This window comes from Protopterus annectens, chromosome 16.part0, assembly GCF_019279795.1.
Source record: "Protopterus annectens isolate FY-2018-M chromosome 16.part0, PAN1.0, whole genome shotgun sequence".
NCBI classification, from domain to species: Eukaryota; Metazoa; Chordata; order Ceratodontiformes; family Protopteridae; genus Protopterus; species Protopterus annectens.
Genome location: NC_056750.1, coordinates 101,087,627 through 101,112,773, shown reverse-complemented (window position 1 = coordinate 101,112,773; position 25,147 = coordinate 101,087,627). Strand labels below are relative to the sequence as shown.

The 25,147-nt window shown below is 41.2% G+C and overlaps 1 protein-coding gene across 1 annotated transcript in view; it reads right to left on the bottom strand.

Moving 5' to 3' along the window:
• LOC122790997 (N-acetyllactosaminide alpha-1,3-galactosyltransferase-like) overlaps positions 1-25,147 on the bottom strand; it is a 311,933-nt gene that overhangs the window by 53,000 nt on the left and 233,786 nt on the right. Inside the window, exon 4 of the mRNA XM_044058738.1 lies at positions 10,463-10,549. Coding sequence (XP_043914673.1) covers positions 10,463-10,549 — 87 coding nt within the window. The remainder of the gene's footprint in view (positions 1-10,462; positions 10,550-25,147) is intronic.

The window sequence follows — 25,147 nt, the reverse complement described above, 5'->3', positions numbered from 1 at the left end:
TCTCTTATCACACAATCAGTGTTAAGTAGATTGCTGTCTATGTGGTAGTTCATGGGTACAGAGTTTTTACCAAAGGGGATGACACTGCACTTTTTGGCACTGAGCTTGAGGCCATGGCTCTGACACCAGGCATCTGTCTCAGTGAGGCCCTTCTGTAGGATGTCCATATCATTTGGGGACTTAACTATGGCTCCTAGTTTGCAGTCATCTGTGAACTTCATTAGCCAGAGGCCTTCTGTGTTAGTCTGTACTTCAGAGAAGTAGATACCAAACAGGAAAGGACCCAGGACGGAACCCTGTGGTACTCCACTTATCACTGCTTTGAGGTCAAATTTGGAGTCTGCAACTTTTACAGTGTGCATTCTGTCAGTGAGCCAGTTGGCAACCCATCTTGTGACATAAGGATTTATACCCAGTTTAGTGAGTTTAGCTAGAATTCCAGAATGGGGGATGGTGTTGAAAGCCTTGGCAAGGTCAAGATAGGCTGTGTGAACCACTTTATCCTCATCTACGGCTTTGGCGACTGCCTCAAAGAAGTCGATCAGGTTCAGGAGGCATGATTTGCCTTTCACAAACCCGAACTGGGTGGGATCCAGAGTTTGGAGGTTACTAATGTCTTTGTTTATGAGTTCCATGATGATACGTTCCATGGCCTTGCAGGATAATAGGTCGATAGTTCCCAGGATCAGTGAGGCTCCACCTTTGTGGAGTGGGATAACTGTTGCTGTGTGCCATTCAGTGGGCACAAAGCCTGATGCAAGGCTATTATTGAACATAGTGCTTAAGTGGGGAGCCAGTTTGTTCTGAAGTTCATGTAAAACGCAGCCTGGTATGTTGTCCGGTCCCATGAGTGCTGTGTTTTTGGCTTTAGAAAGTGCAGCTTTTACCTGCGTAGTTGTGATTACAGGGACTCTGCATTCTTCCTGTATAGATATGGGCCCTTTAGGGGGTGGGGGGGTAAAGTTAGCACTGACCCTGTCTGCCAGGATGTTGGCAATATCAGCTGGTTTTGTAATTTTCATGCCTTTGTGCTGTAACTCAGAGCAGATCTGAGTGTTGCCATCGAGATTCTTGACATAGCTATAGAATGCTTTGTGGTTGTCCTTAGAATTAGTGGCAATTTTGTTTTCTTAGCTAGCTTTGGAGGATCTTATAAGGGATCTCATCTTCTTACTGAGGCTGACCAGGGAGCTCTTCCACTCATGGGATTTTACTTTCTTTTGCAACAGTTTCTTCCTTTTGTTGTACAGTTTGTTTATAGCAGGAGACCACCAGATTGGCTTCCTTTTTTTTGGAGTATAGCATCTTGGTTCTGTTTGGGATAGCATAATCCATGTACTCGTGTAAGTGCTTATAAAGTGCATTTGTGTAGGATTCAGTAGTTGTAACTGTATTGTCCATCTGCATGGGTGTCATGAAGTTCACCACTTCTGTCTTAAGAAGTATGAAGTTGGCTTTGGAGAAATTTTTTACTGTGGTTTCCTTAATAGGGGGTGGGGGCGAGATATGGATATCAAGGGTGATTAGCTTATGGTTGAATCGGACCAACGAGGAGTTAACTTCAGGTGTGGAACACTGGTCAATCATGTTGGTAATGACTAGGTCTAGGATATTGTTGCCCCTGGTGGGGGTATGGATAAGTTGATCCAGGGCATTGGAGTTTATGAATTCCAAAAGCGTTGAGCTAAGGAGTTGGTACATGAGTAGTTTTCCCAGTTAATGGTGGGGTAGTTGAAGTCGACCATTACTAGGGTGTTTGGTTGAACCCTAATATTTTCCAGTACATCAAGAAAAGAGGAATGGGAATTCTGGGGCATGGTGGGGGATCTGTAGCAAGCTACAATTTGGATTGCAGTTTTGCCCAGCGTTAGTTGCACTTGGGTAACCTTGGATGCATTATGCTGAGCAACTAGTCTGGAGGTGTGGATATCCTTAATGAATATGGACACACCTCCGCCTTTGGTGTTTCGGTCCAGGTTACATGGCCAAAATGTGTGGTATGAGTTATAGCCTGGTAGTGCAGGGGTGCTCTCTGGAGCCTTGAACCAGGTCTCAGTCACTGCACAGATATCGATGTTCTCCATTTTAAGGAGTGCCTTGAGTGAGTGAGTGCATTTTGAGATTTAGATTTCTAGCATTGGGTAGTATTACCCTCAGTTTTTGCTTGCCTGTTCCTGTTACAATGGTGAATTTGTTATTTGAACCTTGCCTAAAAAAAGGCACTATAATGGCAGCAAGAGCCTTAGCCAGTATCCGGAATCCCAGGGGTGACAGGTGCAGGTTATCTGTGGCAAAGCATCGTGGTCTGTTGACCATGTCATCCCAAGTAGACAGATACCGGATCCCCTTAGAATGACACCAGAAGTTTAGCCAATTCTTGAAGTCAATCATTTTGTCCTTGTACTGTGGTATCATCATTCGGGGTGATGGCAGAATGCTACTCAGGGCTAGAGTCATACCTTCCTGGACTACAAGATCGGAGAGCTTTTCCATGTCTCTTTTCATGTAGTCCAGGGAGGTACGTCTCAGGTCATTCACACCAACATGGACAATGACAAAGTCATATTTGTACTTACTGTGGAGTGACCTGAGTGCGTGGGTTATGTGGCGGATCCTGGCACCCAACAGGCAGCTGATACTAACCTTCTCCTTGTTTAGCCTGGTGAGTGGGACATTAGTGTGCCTGACTATAGAGTCACCTATAACTAGTGTGTTGGGTACGTTGTTTTGCCTTATTGGCTGTGGTTAAGTGGCACACTGAGTCTGTGGGCTATGTGTCACTTGGGTTGTGTTGGGGGATGGAGGTTGCTTGCGTTTCTGCTTTGGAGGTCTCTGTTGCTTAGACACATTATTATTGAGAACATCCATGAATGTTTTTGTGTTACTATGTGTGGATTTTGGCGGTGTAGATTTAGTGAGACTATGTGATGAGTGCGGTGTGGTGCAAATGTTTACCTTCTCCTCATGACTGTTAAATTCAGTCTTCTTTGGAGAGAGCTTTACCTCCAGTTTGGCTAGATAAGTGCATCTCTCACAGGTTGTAGTGTTGGGTGGTAGGAGGAGAGGGTTGTCTGTGTACATGTGGCAATTTCTGCACTGCCTCAAGATGCCCAGATTCATCAGATAGACAGGACAGAACACTGGGAGCTGACCCTTGGACATGCCTGAACAAAAAAATATTTTCCTCTAGATAAGTGAGGAAAGTGAGTACAAGAGCTGTTTTTCTCTAAGCAAGTGAGAAAAGTAAATACAAAAACTGTTTTCCTCTAGGTAATGAGGAAGATTGAGTGCTATAGTAATCAGTAGCTTATTTAGTGCTTACAAGTTCTGAACAAGTGCTGAGCACGAATAAGCAAATTTAAGTGCTAAAACTAAGAATCTGTATCTGCACTAGACGAGTTACAGGACAGAAACAAGTGCAAATGCAGGCTTTCAAATCAGAAAGTTGAGAGAGATGGAAGAGATTGCCCAAACGGCCAATAACTACAATTTCTGGGCCAGAACCACTCCTTATGTGGTGGACAGGTTACGTAGTGCTTACCACTCCCACTGATAAGCTAGAAGGCTTCCCTACAACACAGAAAGGCTTGGGGGGCTCAGAAGCTTACATACAGTCCTGGATACAGCAAATCTGTATCTGGAACACTAGTTACAGGAAAGGTAGGAAACAGGCTTACAGTTTTTTTTTGTTTTTTTTTCAGAAAAGTAGCAAAAACTGTAGTAAAAACAATTCACATGCAGTGCAAGCTAGCACACTTGAGTATGTAGCAATATTAGACCAAACACAGTTTAAAAAATGCAATTAAATTAAAAAGGACTAAAAGCAAATGCAGAAGGAGTTTATTAGGTAGAATGTGATAAAGAGATGGGACTGGGGGAGTGTCCCAGATCAAATCTACAATGGGGCGGGCAACTGCAAAAGCCACCAAATTTAAACTAGAAACCAAAAATAGGGAGGGTGGATAGGACAAAACAGTTTCAACAGAGATCTAAGCAACAACTAACAGTACAAACTCTAAAACCAAATAAATATACTCAGCTCTGTATATTTGCAGATCAGTCTCTCAGAACAGGGTACTTCAAGCCCCCAGGAAACCCTTAGGATCAATGACTGGCCCCAGTAATACTGGAGTAAATCTAGGAAGGTAGGAGATAAGCTGGTAGACCTGGCATGGACATGGGGGCTGGGCTAGTTAAATGATGTCCTAATGGGGGAATAAAAAAATGTTAAGTACTCCTTTATTGGGTATGAGTGACAATAGGCTTTGTCCCATACTCTGAAATGTAAGGGAGACTTTTCAGATTTGGGGTACAGTTTTGTTCCATTATTTGACATGGTTATTCTCACAGACACACACACACACACACACACACACACACACACACACACACACACACACACACACACACACACACACACACACACACACACACACACAGAAAACTACCAGACTTTCTTTATATTTTTGTGCTGCCCCTCATAAAAACTGTTAATTTTTTGTTATTGTTGTAATTATTAAAAAATAAATAGCAGCTGAGATTCTGTTTTCTCTGTCAGATCTTCTGCACAGAACTCAAGTAATGCACAGGTGTGGGGACTTAAGTCCAATATGCATGCAGATGTCTAGGGAAGACAAAACAGACGATGACTAAAGTGCCCTTATACAAATTAATTATTTAAGAAAAGTAAGCAATTTCTTTCTTAAATAATGTAATTGCATAATAGGAAATATACAACAGCTTTGTACCTTAACGGATCTGAATGCCGGGGCAATATTAATTGACTTTAAAAAGCCTTTGATTCAATTAACTGGTCATTTGTATGACATCTTTTTGAAGCAATAAATTTTTTCTAAAAAAAAAAAAAAAAGTTTATGTCATAATATCAACTACTGGAGAATAATAACCCCAAAGATACTGACTCCACAAATGGACACTTGATATATACAATAGTCGTGACTAGGGGTACATGAGACTAGAATACCCTCTCTCCCCACTGCTGTTTGTCATAACTATGGCGTTGTTTTACACACTATCTGACCACACATACATCACAAGTGGGTACAGCAACATACTTTGGGGACTCATTGATCTCCACGTGGTTTGTGGGTGGCTGCATATTGCAGTTATCCCATTCAGAGTATACTATAGATACAGCATCAACCTCTATCCAAAAATTACACTGTATCTCAGAATTAGAAGTGGGGGAACATAAAATACAAAATACCCCCTTATCAAAAATAGTCAGAACTACATTTGAGAGCTCTTCTTGTGTATTTAAAGAAGAGATGCAATTAACTTTTCATACTTGACTTATGACTCAGCCTTGCTCATAGGAGTCAGTATACAAAAGTCTGAGGGATAAAAGTCAGGGTGGCAAAAGAAATTTTCTTTCTTTACTAGCATATACTTACCAATGTCCTTTTTTTTTTCTTGTTAAGACATCTCCTGCATTTTCATAAATCAAAGCAGCTAATTACATTTCAGATGTTAGCATCTGATTTGCTATGGGATGGGACTCACCTGTGGATACAGAGCAGAAAACTGTTCCTACCTTCAAAACACAGGAGAGTCGACCTCCTTGACTTTAAAGGGTAACATGAAGCAGTGCTTAAATGTCGATATCTTACTTCAATATGACATCCCAGATAACTATGGGTGAATGCTAGACAGGAGGCACAGCATAGCAACCAATGCTGCAAGATATCAGGGTATGGGACACGGAGGACTAGAAGTGGGTAGAAACACAGGTAAGGAAATGGAAGGAAATTGATACAGATGGAATCAACTGGAGATGAATATAAAGAACTGCAAATGGTCAAGATGAAAGGTGTCTTCTTTTCCTGGAAATATTGATCTATGGGAGGAAAGTGTTTTTAAATGTGTGAAACTTGGGAGGGGGGATGGTGGTAGGCTATAATGTTCTTCGACCAGATACACAAAGCTATGGGATCAGGTGATGGCAATATTTAGGGGTGCATTACAGCTATGGAAGGTCCAAGATAAGATTCAGAATGACCAGATATCCCTCTGTATGAAGAAATAGATTAATGGATTCATAAACTGTTACTAGGCCAATGACCCAAGGGGGGGGGGTCTTTCTAAGCCTAGCCACATTTTCCTAAAGAACAATGATGTCCTGTATCCAAATAGCTCACTGACTGCCAGGCATTTATAAGCTACCTTTATCCATAACGGACATGGGTGCCAGGCCTGGTGTAAATTTCCTATTCCCCATCCACTGGTCTACGTTGTGCTTCAACTGGGTAATAGACAAACTCAGCTTCATGTGGATGGGAAGCCTGTTCCATAGGAGGGGCAGTCTCTGGGACACATCTGTCTCTCCAGTATGTTCTGTTCATGTCACAAACAAAATTCAGGTCCCTAAAACTTTCTGGTACTCTTTGACTTACGAATATGTAGGAGATTCATATGCGAGGGGTTTGCAGATGCCTTGTAAGGCAGTCATAGGTTCATAAGTGTTTACTGGGTTAACAACCACAAGGGCCTTTTTAAGCCTAGCCATGCATCCCAAATATCTGACTATGTAGGAGATTCATATGTGAGGGGTTTGCAGATGCCTTGTAAGGCAGTCATAGGTTCATAAGTGTTTACTTGGGTTAACAACCACAAGGGCCTTTTTAAGCCTAGCCATGCATCCCAAATATCTGACTATGTAGGAGATTCATATGCGAGGGGTTTGCAGATGCCTTGTAAGGGAGTCATAGGTTCATAAGTGTTTACTTGGGTTAACAACCACAAGGGCCTTTTTAAGCCTAGCCATGCATCCCAAACCTCTGACAAGTTCTGGTAGCCTTGATAAGTATAACCAAGGCATAGACCACTCCTCAGCAATCTACAGGAGATCAAATACAGGGAAAGGACTTTAAGGTGCTCTCAATAAGGCAGGTTTGTTACACCTTGTATTCATTTTGTAAGGAGCCTCTGAGGTCACTCCAGCTGCTGCATATGCCTGGTCACGTACATGCCAAAGGGAGCACTGTATTCTATGATTGGTCTGATAAGGGCAGAGTACAGTGGAATAGTGACCACTTTGGACATTGATGTCACACCATTATGCATAAAGTTGCACAACATAAAATGAGTTCCTTACCACTGCGGCCATGTGCAGATCAAAGGTAAGGCTATTGTCTACATGCATACCAAGATCCCTGACCACTGGGTCGACTCTTAGGGGTGTAAATGGTCAATAATTAGGGAAATTTATAAAGGGAGGGTAAGAATATATATATTTATATACATATATATATATATATATATATATATGTATATATACATATACATATACATATATATATATATATATATATATATATATATATATATATATATATATATATATATATATATATATATACATATATATATATATATATATATACATATATACATATATATATATACATATATATATATATATATATATATATATATATATATATATGCATATATACATATATATATATATATATATATATATATATATATATGCATATATATATTTTTTATATATAAGGAAAGGGCTAGTGTGTATGATAAGTGTTTGTATACGAGAAGTGTTTGTATATGTTAAAAACAAACTGAAACAATATGTTACATACTGAGATAGCGAGTAAGGTGTGGTAGAAGTTGATGCTTGTCCCCAAAGCCAAAAATATCACAGGTATGTTGCAATTTACTGTTTTTAAAGATAATCCTCATATAGCAACATTCTCCTAAGAGCCTACTTAAATGGAGGTGTTCCACCACATTAGCATTGTGGCCATGCCAGGCTATAGAGGCAGACTATATACATGCATAAGATTTGGACTTTTCCCATCACTAGGGTTATTTGGATATAGTAACTGAAGCCATATAATTATTGGCCAGAAGGCACTTACTAAACAAGGAGGAAGCCAGATTCTGGATTTTGACATTATCCCCACCACCACCACCACCACCAAAATAAATAAATGGTAGACTGAGATTTACTCATGTAGACAAGGCTGGTTTGCCTGTCATTAATTTTGATATTTACAACATGCAAAGCACTGCACAGAATATAGAAAGCACAAACAGAACACAAAAAGCACCCCCAAGGTTGTGGCAGACACAGTTTGTTCAATCTGTTATCAGGAGCACAAAGTGGACCCTGCTAGGGAGTTGTCAGCAAGAATGGGAGGAGCACTGGACACTATCCTTTATAGTAATATAAGTACCAGCATGTTTTCACAAAAAGGAATACAGCAGGCAGTCCCAATATATAGTCCAAATGAAGGGCAAGAACGTTCTCTTTTCTGAATTGTCTTTCGCATTGTTTGGAAGAATTTATGTATGTCACTGGGATGTTAATATGCTTAGATTAACTGTTAAAGCAAATAAATGCATACTGCAAAGTTATTAAGGATGTATAACGCTGTGTGAAGATGTCAATTATTGTTCCTGATTGTATGCATCTGAAATCCATGGACTGTAGTGATGTGCAGATTACTGGGGGGTGGGGGGTTTGTATGTTGGGGAGTGTTGGAATGTGGGTCAGTTATCTCATATTCTTACTGTGCCTTTCTTGTTACCAGAAAATATATAAATTATAATCCAACTTCATGCTGTATAAGCTGGTATTAACATGTTCAGTAAGTTATTTGTTTTTTAAAAAAAGCTTACAAAAGGTGATGTGCATAATGAAGTCCTTTTCTACATTATCAGAGATGATGGGTAAGTGTTATAAATCACACCTCCTCCCTTTGAATGATCATGGCTAAGACGGCAGTAGAAGACAACTGATAAAGGATGTCCACTGTAGTACAACCAGTCATGCACTTAGGAATTCAGTTAATCAGGGACAAGAACACATTACTGCCAAACAGCTGGAAAATGAGAAAGCCTTAAAATCACCCTTCTCAGCTAGAATTAATGCAATCAAAATGATGCTCCTTCCTTTTTCTACACAAAAATATACCCCATTGTGACAAGTTACAGGGCAGAGCATTTGATTTTATATGGAACTCACAAACATTGTTGGCACCCAGACAAATACTCACTAAATTCCTTAAGGACAGTACTTTAGCCATCCTCAGCCTCCAATTTCTTGCAGGCCAGGCTAAAATCTAAACCTGTCTGGTAGAAGGTGAAATTATTAATGCAGGTTGTGCTATTTACTGCTATAAAATGAGTAGGATATAGGGGTCTAGGACCCTGTGCAGTACTAAAGGTAATGGGCTAGGAGTCAACAATCTGGACTTGGGACTTTGGAGTTCCTTTGGCATTCTGCTAAGGCATCAGTAGAAAATGAATCTTATTGTAGCATATATAATATCTGGCATGACATGTTTTTTTTTTTTAGAGTCACTAACTCCTTTTTCAGTATTCGTCTTTACCCCAGCGTGAGGATGGTAGACAGCTGTGGAGATGGTAGTATCTCCTGCTAAAATTGATATTTAAGAGCAGGGTAAAGGAGGACGAATGCCAAAGCTATCTTCTCTTGAATGAAATGTGGGCCAGAGATTTTTCTACACTATCAAAAGCATATTACTCCACCAGGTCTATAAATAAAATTAGAAGTGCTCTCCAACCTTACCCATTTGAGAATCTTAAGGCCACCTTAGAATGAAAGATTGGAAGGTTTTATACAGATTCATTGGAAATGTATTTGTAATGGTGAATCAAACTGAAGGATATTCTGGAGCATTTCTCCCTGGGCCTCCACTGAAAACAGGCTCTGTGGAACCTAGTTGGACTTTCCCTGTCAACAAATGTTAAATAAATAAAATAATATTCCTTCAGTAGCATTTACACAGTTTAAGTTAATTCACAAGCAGCATGTGTTACTCCAGCCAGTTTTGTAAAGCTAGATATGATGTCCACTGCTAGATATGATGTCCACTGTTAGATTGTTGTAGTAGAAGGAGCTTCACAGATTATATGCACATGGTTCGGCCTTGACATATGTTAGCAGAAAACAGGGAAAACTAAAGGGTACACCAGAATGGCTGGTCAGACATTCTCTTTCCTCCTTGCTAGAAAACAGTTTTGACTTTTGAGGGAAGAGCTGGGTGTTTCTCAACCTCTACAGACAGACAAAATGGGATAGAGCAAGTTCTTGTTACTGTACTGAATTATTTTTAGCTATTTGATAAACTTCCAGAGGACCTCACATCCTGACTTCAATCAAAGTAACAGCTGTTGAGAATGGACTTTTTAATTAGATAGCAAGTGATGTAGTGAAGGATTTTTGGAAAGTATTGATGCTGGGACCATTCAGTTTATTCACTTTCTGTTTGGCATTACTTTATGTTATTCACACTGATTTCAGTTGTTAAAGTGTTATTTTATATGACCGTAATGACTCAGTTGTGTGTGTTAATGCACACATGAGAACCATTGCTCTACAAAGCCATCAACCATAGCCTTAAAACTTGGATACAAAAATGAAAAATCTTAAAAGGACCAGCAATATACTCACATCATACTAAACCAGCATTTTAAATGTGTTTTTTCTTCAGCATTCCTCTTGCACAGTGCCATCAAGCGACAGTCACTTAAATAATTCCTGAAAGAGAAATTACAGATCAATACACTAAAATGAGAAAGACAGCATTTCAACCATTACAGCACTTAACATATTTGTCTTATCCTATCATAATGTAAGCCAGACACAATGAAAATGTTACTGAATATAAAACCAAAGCTGATGTAGTCTACTTGATTTAACAAAAGTTAAATTGCACAAAATCTTGTTGTAACAGTTCAAAGTTGGAGAGGAGTCTTAATTCTCTGATCTCCTTTCATCATACTCTTATAGCATGCACCATTTCATCTTGTGATGACCTGCATTGTATTACTTTAGCTGCATGTAAGCACTTCTTGGTATAATGCGAGAATTGCTAAGGCAGGAACTTATGAAGTAGTTGTGCATGATGCAAACGTGTTACTCCATGACTGCCACAGGAATTAAGGGAGGGCAGCAGTAGGCTTGGAACTCATGCAGACCCCCCCCCCTAGCTTAGACATACTTCCATCACCACAATGCAAAACACAATCATCTACATTCATTGGTTGTGCAGCTCACAGCTATAGTAGCTAGCTATTTGCATTCCTGTTGGAAGTCCAAGGAACAGTGAAAGTAACAGAGCAAAAAGGAAAATTAATAAATCCGAGGTTGTGCTACCCCGGATTATTTATTCTGATGTAAAGGAATCTTAGAGGTAACATGTATAAGCAGCAGGAGTGTAAATGGTATAGCTCTGTGAAGTCAAGGGTGCAGGGAGGTGGGGATTGAAGCCCTTAGGAAAACATGTTACTATCACTGGAGAGAGTTTCAACACACAATGCATTTAAATTTCAAAGAAAATTTTAATTTTCATAGATGCAAAAAGTACAGTTTTGTACCTACCATAAATGTAGATGTTCGAGGATCCACATTGCTGCAGTCCTAACTATTGGGTAGTCCGCTGTCCCAGTCGGCCCGAATACCAAAGTATATGGCTGACGTCGGTCAAGGCGCATTAGACTGACGTCAGTACGTCAGGGTACTAATGCGCATGACCGACGTCATATCCTCAGTCTTTTCTTGCCTCAGATGTCAGAAGACCCTAAAAAGACAAGGCCAAAACCAAAAACCCCAAACATTCCTGCACCAAAAATATGTACAATATATACAAAATTACAAGAGTATAACCTCACCTACACAACCACCCCTAAACACAGAGGGAAGGAGGGAGGTAAATTGGACTGCAGCAATGTGGATCCTCGAACATCTACATTTATGGTAGGTACAAAACTGTACTATGTTCTTCATTCCACATTGCTGCAGTCCTAACCATTGGGTAGAATCCCAAAGCAGAGGTAAGGGAGGCTGGCAAATAATAAGGAAGCAGGAGCTGTCAACATGCCTTGCAAAATAGCTGTGGCAAAACCAGCCCTAGATTTAGAGCAGAGAGGAAGGTGATTATGCTTAGAGAAAGTATGCACTGAACTCCAAGTAGCTGCCTCCAAAATATCCTTAGTTGCCACCCCCCTTAGAAATGCTGTTGAAGTGGCAGTAGCCCTAGTGGAATGAGGCCTAATCCCAGCTGGAATCTCCTTGCCATGATGGGAATAACAAAATGCAATGCAAAACCCAATCCACTTAGAAATAGTTTGTTTGGACACAGACTTGCCCTGAGAACTCAAAGCAAAAGAAACAAACAACTGCTGAGACTGCCTAAAATCCTTAGTCCTGCTTAAATAATAACGCAATTGCCTGTGTACATCTAAAGTGTGCAAAATCTTTTCCCCCTTATTTTGGGGATCTGCATAAAAAGTAGGCAAATGAATAGTTTGGTTTAAAGCCACACTAGAAACCACCTTAGGCATAAAGGAAGGATTAGTACGTAATGATACCCTATCCTTATGGAAAATCAAAAAAGGCTCTACCGCCATAAGGGCCTGCAATTCAGAAACCCTTCTTGCAGAAGTAATGGCCAACAAAAAAGCAGTCTTCCATGACAAGTATTTCAATTCAGCAGTAGCCGCAGGCTCAAAAGGTTGTAGAGTAAGTTTCTCCAACACAAAATTGAGATCCCAAGCAGGAGTAGGAGCTCTCATTGGGGTCTTATATTCTTTGCCCCTCTAAGAAATTGCTTGAACAAAGGATGCGAAAACAATGGTGGGTCACAATCATAGTGAGCTGAAATTGCTGCAGCATGAATCTTAATGGAAGAGAAAGACAAACCTTTGTCCAATAACTCAGTAAGATATTGAAGAGCCACACTCAAATTAGGCTCAGAAATCTCCAAATTTTTTGCTGCACTCCAAAATAAAAATCTCTTCCATTTTTCTGCGTACACTTTCCTTGTACTAGGTCTTCTGGCTTCCATAATCACATTTAAAACTTGTTGAGGAAGTTGAGACCTGCTGTGTTTCAAAACAGAATATGCCAGGCTGTTAGATGAAGAGAGTGAAGCTTGGCATTGAGCAGGTGACCGTCCCTCTGAGACAACAGGTGTGGAATCAAAGGTAAAGGCCATGGAGGCTTCCTTACCAGACTCCTCAGTAATGGGTACCAGTGTTGCGAGGCCAATCTGGAGCTATTAAAATCATCCTTGGCTTGTCTTGTCTGACCTTTAGGAGCACCTTTGGGAGAAGAGGCAGAGGTGGAAAGGCATACACATGAAGATTTTTCCAACTGAAAGAAAGAGCATCCACTTTCCAAGCTGTGTGATGAAACCTCTTTGTGCAAAACTTTGGCAGCTGGTGGTTTAGTGGAGAAGCGAACAGATCTATGTCTGGAGTTCCCCATGACACTGTCAATTTCGAAATACATGAAGATCCAGTTTCCACTCGTGGGGATCCATGATTTGTCTGCTTAACACATCTGCTAAGGAGTTCTGTGCTCGGCAGAAACCTTGCCTGAAGAGTTAGTTGCAAGCTGAGCGCAGTCTCCCATAAAATCATTGCTTGCCTGCACAACGGGTAAGAATGTGTTCCCCCTTGTTTGTTGATGTACCACATGACAGTTGTGTTGTCTGTTAGAATCAACACCTGCCCTGGAAGAAGTAACTCCTTGAAAGCCATTAATGCGAACTGGACTGCTAACATCTCCTTCATGTTGATATGTAGATGCTGTAGTCTGGCAGGCCACTTGTCTTGTATCCACTTTCCATTTAGATGAGCTCCCCAAGCAATGTCTGAGGCATCTGTCGTTAGAATCTGACTCGCCTCTGGCCGGGTCACAGAGAGTCCCTTGTTTAGGTGACATTCCTGAGCCCACCACAAAATTCCTGTTGAATGCAAGGTATTATTTGAATGACAGTGTCCAAATCCTGGCAGTGCTGTGTCCATACATTTTTGAGATACCATTGCAGCTTCCTCATATGCAGTTTGGCATTGGGAAGCACCAGAATACAAGATGCCATGAACCCTAAGGCTTGAAGGACTGTCCTTGCAGTCAGCCCGGACTGAAGAGATAGTTGATGGAAGTAAATGGAAAGATTCTTTTGTTTGTCCGGGGTTAAAAAGGCCATCTGGGCTGCTGTATTCAGTCTCACACCCAGAAAGCACATGTCTTGAGAGGGTACTAGACTGGACTTTATTTCGTTCACAGAATACCCTAGGCATCTTAGCACTGCTATCACATATTCCAAATGGTGTAAAGGTCTTCCTTTTCTTGAGCCAGAATCAGGCAGTCGTCCAAGTAAGGATAGATTTGAATTCTTTTTAGCCTGAAGTAAGCTATCACTGGAGCCAGAACCTTTGTGAATACTCTGGGCAGTAGATAAGCCAAAGGGCAATGCAGAGAACTGATAATGGGAATTTCCAGCTCGAAAGCGTAGATACTTCCTGCAACTCAGTCTGATAGGCACATGAAGGTAAGCCTCCTTGAGATCTAAAGTTACCATCCAGTGATCTTTGCCCAGCAGAGGTAAAAGCTGTTGTAACGTCAACATTTTGAACTTGGGAATGTCCAGATAAGTGTTGAGGATAGATAAATCCAAAATTGGTCTCCACGTGTCCCCCTTCTTTGGTACTAGGAACAGGCGAGAATAAAATCCTAGGCCCCTTTCTGGCACAGGGACTGGCTGAATGGCCCCTATTTGGAGTAACAGAGAAATTTGCTTGTGAGCCTCTTTTCTTTGTAGAGGAGGAATGTCTGGCATGCCTTTGAAAGGAGGCAAGGTATGGAAATAAAACCTGTAACCGTGGTGAATGATATCCAGAACCCATCTGTCTTGGGTAATTAAATCCCAATTTTCTTTGAAAAGAGCCAGCCTTCCTCCCAAAGGTGCTGCCAGGCGACAATGTACTGCCAGCTGAAAAGGCAGGTCATTGGGTCTGTTCTACGAAAGGACTGACCCCTGCCCTCACCAGAAGTCTGAGCAGGTGAACTCCCTGTTCTAGGCCTAAAAGAACCTTGAGCTCTGCCCCTACCACGTCTAGACCTACCCCTAGACTGGGAATCATAAGCAGGATATGTCCATCCCTTAGTAGGCCAATTTCTACTAAACTTGGAGGCTGCACCTGCAAAAATCTTTAACAGTTTGCATAGACTTAGCCTTGTCCTCCATTTTCTTTAAAACTGCTTCCACAGGCGAACCAAACAACACGTCAGACTGTAAAGGAGCATCCAAAATCCTTGTCTTAACATGCTCAGCTAAATTCTGATCCCTCAACCAGGCGTGCCTACGAAGAACAGAACCAGTGGCAGCCACCCTCGAGGAGGCCTGCACAGCATCAAAACCACATTGCAGTGAATGCTTACCCACCTGTTCAGACACATGAACTAAATCCTGCAACTCTTTACACTCAATACCTTCCGCCAGAGCATCCACCTTAGACTTCAATTGTGAAAGGAGATAATTTTGATATTTTAACATGTGAAACTGGCAATTCAACGCCCTCATGGCTAAAGTGGAAGAAGTATACACTTTCTTTCCCCATCTATCCAAAGCCCTTGCCTCTTTATCAGGAGGAACAGGATTTTTAACAACAGAAGCCTTAACACCTTTAGGCCCCTGAGAGACAGTTTCCGGGTCTGCCCTAGGACTCTTAAAAAGATACTTGTGAGCTTCAGGCACCCTATAGTACCTATCAGGTTTAACTGGGGCAGGAGGCAAAGAATCAGGGTTTAGGGAAGCCTCTGCAAAAACATCTTCCACTACATTCAGAACAGGAGGTATAGCTAAAGGCCTATGCTGGGGTAAAAACAAGAATTCCCTAAGCCTCTTCCTGGAATCAGAGAAATCTTGGCCTTCCCATTTAAAATGCTCCCTCATGGAATGCAGAGTCTCTGAAAATGAAAAATCCTCAGGAGGAGAAGCTGACGGAGTAGAATCATCCACATCAGAATCAGAATAAGGAGGATACTCCTGCAAGTCTTCAGCCGAAGACTCAGAAGACTCGAACACTGCTCAAAACTCTCAAACTCAGGCTCCACCCTGGGCCTCTTATCAGGAGGGCATAGAGCCTCTAATCATAGTAATCAAATCCTCTGCCATTTTAAGCATATGTTTCTTAGGCAAAGATCCTGAAGAGCTAGGAGAAACCCCCACTGAAGTTAAACCTGGCCTGCCTCTCAAAGAAGCCTTGGAAACAGAAGGGAGGCTCTAACCGCCTTAGGAAGAGAGGGAAGAACAGCCACCTGAGAAGCCCCTTCAGCCTGGCCTACCTCCTGAGAGGACACATCCTGTAACAGTAAAGTCTCTCCCTGAGACTCTAAAGAAACTCCTGGTAAAACCTCCGGCTCCACAGAGCCTTCTAAAGAACCGACGTCCGGGACTGCCGGTTCTTCCACCCTAGGCTTTGCTGCTTTGTCCTTGCGTTTAGCATCCGACGGCATTTTATAATTACAACGCTTCCCAAAAACTAACCTGGCACAGTCTAACCTTCTCTTAATAGTGCGTTTGTTAAATCTAGCACAAGAGCGGCATCCAACAACGTCGTGCTCAGGCCCTAAACAAGGTATACACAAGGTATGGTAATCCCTATGAGGTATTTGTTTCCCACAAGAAATACAGTTATTCACTTTTTCTGACATCCAGTTAAATACTGAGGCAAGAAAAAAACAAAATATTCCCCAATGGGGTACTTAGCCAACTTTGATTCGGTCTGAAACTCCGACTTCAGAAAATTTCAGAACGCCAACCTGCACTCGCAAAACTGCTTCTGCATCGGACCATGCGGCAAAAAAGACTGAGGATATGACGTCGGTCATGCGCATTAGTACCCTGACGTACTGACGTCAGTCTAATGCGCCTTGACCGACGTCAGCCATATACTTTGGTATTCGGGCCGACTGGGACAGCGGACTACCCAATGGTTAGGACTGCAGCAATGTGGAATGAAGAACATCATGCAGTTATTGGTCTTGTACTTCTGATAGGTAGTCAGAATATTCAAGAACTGAACTCAAACCCTTTCCTGCATGCCTGCCATCTGTGATTGAACTTTGACCTCTGCAGGAATACCAGCAACCAATGTATGCCACCAATAACCCACCTATCACAGTGAAAGCCCTCAGTCTTCCCCCACACTAACAGTGGGCAATGCCATTAGGTCCTCAAACATTAAAACAATCTGTGCCCTTAGCCAAAACCAGGTACATACTAACAGTGGATAATGCCATCAGGTCCTCAAACATTAAAGCAATCTGTGCCCTTAGCCAACACCAGGTACAAACTAACAGTGGATAATGCCATCAGGTCCTCAAACATTAAAGCAATCTGTGCCCTTAGCCAAAACCAGGTGCATACTAACAGTGGATAATGCCATCAGGTCCTAAAACATTTAAGCAATCTCTGTCCTTAGCCAAAACCAGCTATATACTAACAGTGAGCAATGCCATCAGGTCCTCAAACATTAAAGCAATCTTCACCCTAAGCCAAAACCAGATACACACTTGCAGTGGGTAATGCCACTAAATACTCACACATTAAAGCAATTTGTGCCCTTTTTCTTCTCAAGGAATCCCAATCTTTTTTTTTTATTACTATTTTTTTAAACAAGAAACATCTTTATCGAATTATTCTGCATGACAAAGGCCATGTTACTTTTATATAAAAGACAATAAACCATAACGGCACAATCTCAGTTGCAAACATTATACATTCCAAACCGTGCCGACACAACTGTAGCTACAAACATTATACATCACTTTTAATATATCCAGTCATTGTTAGTCAGCTATTACATAAGCTCATTCAATTCCTGCCTTCTTTTAAACCTTGTTCCTCCTCTGCATGTATTGGATCCCACACTTACCATTTTATCTTATGTGATTTGTTCCTACCCTTTTCTAAAGATCCTAATTCCACTTGGTTTATCACTGTTACTATCTTCACTACTTCTAGTAAAGTTCATTTACACTTTGATTTCCATTTTCTAGTAATTGCTTTTTCGGCAGCCATCATAATTAGACTCAGCAAGGCCTTACTATTTCTAGGCAATTCTGAGTTTGTATTATAGCTCAAAAAATCATTTCCCTAGTCACTCCAAATTGCTCACCCAGCATCTCTGACAGAGGAGTCTTCAGGGAATCTTTAAAGTCTACCAACTCATTACACTCCCCAAAAATATGTTCCCAGTTACCTCCTCCTGCCCCATCACACCTCCAACTTGCTGTTTACCTGAGGAAAAATTGTTGGAAGTCTGCTTGGGATATAAAAATACCTATGTAAGCACTTCCAGGCAAAGATCCAAAATATTCTAGATTTTACTGCATATTCGGGAGACGTACATACATCTCACCATTATTTCTTTGTGAATTGCTTATCTAATCTTACTTCACAGTCCTTCATAACTTCCTCTGATTGATTCTTACAGTTATCATGCAATATTTTATAGGCTCTACTAATTATTATTTTCTTATTAGCAACTTCTGGTCTAGATTCTACAAAAAATCTGCTAGTGCTGGTCTTTCATTTAGGATCCCCTTGTTTCTCTCTCTTTGCCTATACTCTGATATCAGTCCTTGATAGGGAAGGCAATCTTTACCCAGCAACCCAAATAAGTTGTGGCATCTTCCCATTCTATTACCTTCCCCTGTCTAGTTATTTGCTCCCAGTACCTTGGTTCCTTTGCCAGATTTCTCCAATATATTCCAAACCCCTCTTTTTATTGCCTGTATCCCTAACTGCAGTCATCCCTACTGGCAGAATGTCCTTTCTCCATTCTCATGTTGGCTTAGTTCTTAGAAGACCTTCTGCTACGTTATGAATATAATATTTTGTATGATTATTGTTGTTCTCCTTAACGATCTGCATCCAAAATCCCAGTCTCTCCCTATTACTTGAGCACCCCCCCAATTTCATAATAATCTCTTTCCACTTTGAATTATAGTTTTCTGCTTTTGCTAGTTATAGGAGCCTTAACTATGTTGCTCTGAAATACCCCTTCATTTCCAGTAATCCAAATCTGACCTGTTCTATTGGAATAATTAGTTTATCCCATTTGACTCTTGCTGTCTTCCCCTCCCAGATAAAGTCCTTCAGCTCTTTATTAATTGCTATCCACAACTTCTCCTCTGGTTGACAGAAATATGCCTGATGTGTATAAGACTAAAGAGACTAAAAACGTTTTAACTGCTTGTATCTTACTAGCCATATCCATACAACAGAGCTTCCATTTTCTCAGTTTTTGTATTATCTTTTGTTTAGTCTCTTCCCACATATCCTTAGCTCCACACCAGTATCAATTTTAATCCATCTCCTAAATACTTCATTTTATCATGTCCAATAAATATGGATATTGCTAAAACAATTCGTAAGTGGGGACATAATTTACCCCTACTGCTTTTGTTTTTACTTCATTGATTTTGTATCCCGAAAAAGTGTGAAACTGTCTCAATAAATTCCACAGCACTGTAATGTCTCTTTCTGGTTTTGTCAGGTATAAAATAATGTCATCTGCAAATAGAACCAGCTTTTCTTGACTACCATATCAATTACATCCTTGAATGTTGTTTTAAATATTTCCTGTGATTTTGAACTCTGAAGTTACTGTGATGATTTATGGAGTATTTTCTTGTTATTTTACTATTTATTTTTAAATATATTTAAACCTTTCAATTGTGGCTGGTCTGTCTAGAGATATTTAAGTTCTTAGAGTACTTGCATATCTAGATGGTGACACTGTGCAGGCCACTCCTAATAGCCCAGCTCTTGGTCAATCTACCATTTGGATTAATAGTAACATTACACAGTAGGACTGGACACCCTTTGCTAAGGGTCTTAAAGTAGCTGATAAGTAGTAGCTGGTGGCAGTAGAAACTACCTTATAGTCTGGGCAGAAGGGGGCCCAGCTAGTAAATCTGTGCTAGCATTTCCCAGGTGGGTGTGTGTGTGTGTATGTAAATCAAACCTCAAAGTGTGTGTGTATGTCAGCTACCTGGGCATGGACATGAAGCACTGGTTGGACAGAGAGGGTTCTGGAGGTCTTGGTTTGGCCACTCAGCTGAGATTTCAACCCTATAGCTGTACCAGTGGAGAGTCTTGTTAGGGATCTGGAGAAAGAGGGAGAAACCAATCCCAGACCGACTGTGGTCTCTGTGTGCTCTTAAGGGAAATTGCACGTTACTGTGTACTTGTCATCCTCCCAGTGTGTGCGTCCTCCACTGTTGCCAGTGGTGAGGATTGATGTTCCTTGATTACTGGGCCAGTGTTGGGGGGGGGTCACAACAAGTGTGAAGCCTGAGTGATTAAACAAAGCCACCTGTGGGTAAATTTTCAACATACCCGCACGCATGAGTCAGTTCTCTCTCTTATACAATGACATTCAAGAAAGAAATGAGTTACTTTTCTTAAACAATGCCTTTGTATAACAGCATTATGGGGTTCCTTAAACAATGCCTTTGTATAACAGCATTATGGGGTTCCTTAAACAATGCCTTTGTATAACAGCATTATGGGGGTCCTTAAACAATGCCTTTGTATAACAGCATTATGGGGGTCCTTAAACAATGCCTTTGTATAACAGCATTATGGGGGTCCTTAAACAATGCCTTTGTATAACAGCATTATGGGGTTCCTTAAACAATGCCTTTGTATAACAGCATTATGGGGTTCCGTAAACAATGCCTTTGTATAACAGCATTATGGGGTTCCTTAAACAATGCCTTTGTATAGCAGCATTATGGGGTTCCCTAAACAATGCCTTTGTATAACAGCATTAAGGGGTTCCTAAAACAATGCCTTTGTATAACAGCATTATGGGGTAACTTAAACAATGCCTTTGTATAACAGCATTATGGGGTTCCTTAAACAATGCCTTTGTATAACAGCATTATGGGGTTCCTTAAACAATGCCTTTGTATAACAGCATTATGGGGTTCCTTAAACAGTGCCTTTGTATAACAGCATTATGGGGTTCCTTAAACAATGCCTTTGTACAACAGCATTATGGGGTTCCTTAAACAATGCCTTTGTATGACAGCATTATGGGGTTCCTTAAACAATGCCTTTGTATAACAGCATTATGGGGGTCCTTAAACAATGCCTTTGTATAACAGCATTATGGGGGTCCTTAAACAATGCCTTTGTATAACAGCATTATGGGGTTCCTTAAACAATGCCTTTGTATAACAGCATTATGGGGTCCTTAAACAATGCCTTTGTATAACAGCATTATGGGGGTCCTTAAACAATGCCTTTGTATAACAGCATTATGGGGGTCCTTAAACAATGCCTTTGTATAACAGCATTATGGGGTTCCTTAAACAGTGCCTTTGTACAACAGCATTATGGGGTTCCTTAAACAATGCCTTTGTACAACAGCATTATGAGGTTCCTTAAACAATGCCTTTGTACAACAGCATTATGGGGTTCCTTAAACAATGCCTTTGTACAACAGCATTATGGGGTTCCTTAAACAATGCCTTTGTACAACAGCATTATGGGGTTCCTTAAACAATGCCTTTGTATAACAGCATTATGGGGTTCCTTAAACAATGCCTTTGAACAACAGCATTATGGGGTTGCTTAAACAATGCCTTTGTATAACAGCATTATGGGGTTCCTTAAACAATGCCTTTGTACAACAGCATTATGGGGTTCCTTAAACAATGCCTTTGTACAACAGCATTATGGGGTTCCTTAAACAATGCCTTTGTATAACAGTATTATGGGGTTCCTTAAACAATGCCTTTGTACAACAGCATTATGGGGTTCCTTAAACAATGCCTTTGTATAACAGCATTATGGGGTTCCTTAAACAATGCCTTTGTACAACAGCATTATGGGGTTCCTTAAACAATGCCTTTGTATAACAGCATTATGGGGTTCCTTAAACAATGCCTTTGTATACCAGCATTATGGGGTTTCTCCTCATTGTTTTTATTCTCCCACTGTACTGCTGTACTGCGCTTGCATACGGGACGTAAATTCCCACGCTTACACAGCGCCATCAGTGCTTTAGAAAGTAACAATGGACTCAGGGAAATCTCCATTGCTTTCTTTTTTTTTTTTTTTTTTTAAATGTAAAATCAGGAGTTTAGAGGTACAAACAGGCAGGGAAAAAAATACAGGCAAATTCAGGTACAGTTCTTTAGTTTTGCAGAATGTACCTTATTTACCTTTTATTTTCTCTGCCCTCTGTACATACCTCGCAACCTCCTAGCTCAAGAAATGTACAAAGCCTTAAATTAGGGGGAGAAAGCTCCCTATTGTAAATGCTGCTCTTAAAAAAACAGAAAGCTGCTGGAGTAACAGGATTTATGTGATCATGCATTGACTTCCATAGCATATAGTAATAGAAAAACGTTCAGCTGCCGGATTTTTTTGCAAGTGGTATATACTCGATTTTACAGTGGGCACACTGGTTTGGCTGACCAATCAACATGCAAGCTTTTGAATACTAATGAACTACCAATACTATAACAAAAACAAAACAAATATCCTTGTTTTCCCACCTCTCCTCGACTAGTTTAGACCAGTATACAGCCTTTGCTGTATTCTGGGCTATGGTGTAGTTCCTGTGTTGTCCATTGCCTTACTTGGATAGAAGGAAGTTTCTTTGCTCACCAGTGGGAGTGGGGAGCCTTGAGTAGCCTATCTGTCCCTGAAGGAGTGACCTCAGCACAAGAGCTTGTAGTAATTGGTTGTTTTCGACCATTTCCAGCTCTTTTGATGTTCCCTGTTTAAAATCCACTTCTGAGCATTTTTTCTGGCTATACTATGCAGAAACAGCTCCTCGTGGTCCTGCAGAGTGGTCCTAGCAACAGAGAACTGAGAAAAGCAACTACTTTCCTGATTTAAGTATTTTTTGCTGTTTTTTTACCTAAAATACCTTCTCTTGCTTACTTTGAACAAGCTTAAACTGTTTTTTAGCTGTTTGTTGCATTATATATTATCTGCACTTAAAGTTACATTTGGTCGAAAATTGGTCGAAAGTTTGTTTGTTTATTAAATTTAACTGTTGAAGCTGCCCACTAAAGTGTGCTAGCCTGTGTAACTGATTTATTACTGTTTCCTGCATTTCTGTGTACTTTCTATCACAAAAACAAAAAAATATCCTTGTTTTCCCGCCTCTCCTCGACTAGTTTAGACCAGTATACAGGCTTTGCTGTATTCTGGGCTATGGTGTAGTTCCTGTGCTGTCCATTGCCTTACTCGGATAGAAGGAAGTTTCTTTGCTCACCAGTGGGAGTGGGGAGCCTTGAGCAGCCTATCTGTCCCTGAAGGAGTGACCTCAGCACAAGAGCTTGTAGTAATTGGTTGTTTTGGACCATTTCCAGCTCTTTTGAAGTTCCCTGTTTAAAATCCGCATTTGCGCGGCTTTGCACGATTGTGCGCATAGCTCAGCGCCGGTTAAACTTTTTCTGGCTCCGCCAAGTCTGCTCTTCAAATTTTCCCTTAAGTAAGCTCTACTCTTAGAATTATCAGTCTACTCGCTATATTATAAGCCTAGCACTTGTTCTCAAAACCACTCTTCTAAGTAAGCACTCTCAAACTAAAGTAAGCACTACATCCACCTACCACCCCTGTGAATACCCACTTCTCTTAAAGGCACAGCGCTCCCTTATACTATTCTAACATGTTGAATGGTGGATCACTGGTATCCTCTCCGGTTCAGCTGGTTAATCTGGGAATCTTGAGACAATGCTACAATTGTCTCATGTACACAGACAACCCTCTCCTCCTCCCAACAAACACAAATACATGTGAGAGATGCAACTATATAGCCAAACTGGAGGCTAAACTCTCTCAACTCAGGACTGGCAAGACCAGACAGGAGGAGAAGGTAACCACACACACAGCAAACCCAGTCCCACATAGACCTACCACAATTGCAAACCAAACACATAATAACACAAAGACATACTCGGAGGCTCTAATAAAAAACTTACCAAAACAAGAGAGGCTCCCAAAGAAGACACCCAAAAATCCACCACCTCAAAACATAATACATGAAACACATACTTCAATAAAGCAATGTGTCAAACAATCACAGCCCTTAAGGCCAAACACCATGCCTGATACACTAGTAATTGGTGACTCTATAGTCAGACACACTGACATTCCACTTACCAGGCTGAACAAGGAGAGGGTAACGGTGAGCTGCCTGTCGGGAGCTAGGATCTGCCACATAACACATGCACTCAGTTCACTCCAAATCAAGTACAAATATGACTCCGCCATTGTCCATGCCGGCATGAATGACCTGAGATGTACCTCCCTGGACAACATGAAAAGAGACATAGAGGAGCTCTCTGATTATGTAGCCCAGGCTGGTATGACCCTGACCCTGAGCAGCATCTTGCCCTCACCAAGAATGATGCCACAATACAAGGACAAGATGATCAGCTTTAATAATTGGCTCAATTATTGGTGTCATTCTAGGGGGATCCAATGTCTGTCTGCTTGGGATGACATGCTGGACAAGCCACGCTGCTTCGCAAGGGACGGCTTGCACCTGTCACGACTGGGCTTCCGGATATTGGCTAAGGCTCTTGCCACCCCCATAGTGCCTTTTTTAAGCAAGGCTCAAAAGACAAACTCACATCCTTAGAAAACAAAAATGGAAAAAAACTAAGGGTAATGCTGCTCAACGCCAGAAGTCTAAATCTCAAGATGCAGGCTCTCGAAGCACTCCTCAGTATGGAGAGCATCGATGTCTGTGCAGTAACTGAAACCTGGTTCAAGGCTCCTGAGAGCACCCCAGCTCTACCAGGCTATACCTCGTATCATGCATTTCGGCCCCAGAACTAGGGCCGAACCACAAAGGGAGGGGGAGTGTCCATATTCATCAAGGACACCCACACCTCCAGGTTAGTAGCGGCACATGAAGCATCAGAGACCATCCAGGTGCTACTAACCATAGGAAAAACTGCTATACAACTGGTAGCATGTTACAGACCACCCTACCTATCTCAGGAACCCCATTCAGCCTTCCTGAAGACATTGGAGGTTATGAATGTCTCACCAAATACCATCATATTGGGAGACTTCAACTACCCTAACATAGACTGGGTGCATTATTCTAGCCCTAACACCCTAGCCCAAAGGTTCTTGGAATTCATTAACTCAAATGCAATGGAACAGCTAGTCACCTCTCCCACAAGGGGAGAAAATATACTAGATCTGATCATCACAAACATGGGGACAAAATGCTCCACACCGGAAGTATACCCCTCACTAGTGAGATCTGACCACAAACTAATCACCCTGGATATTCATAT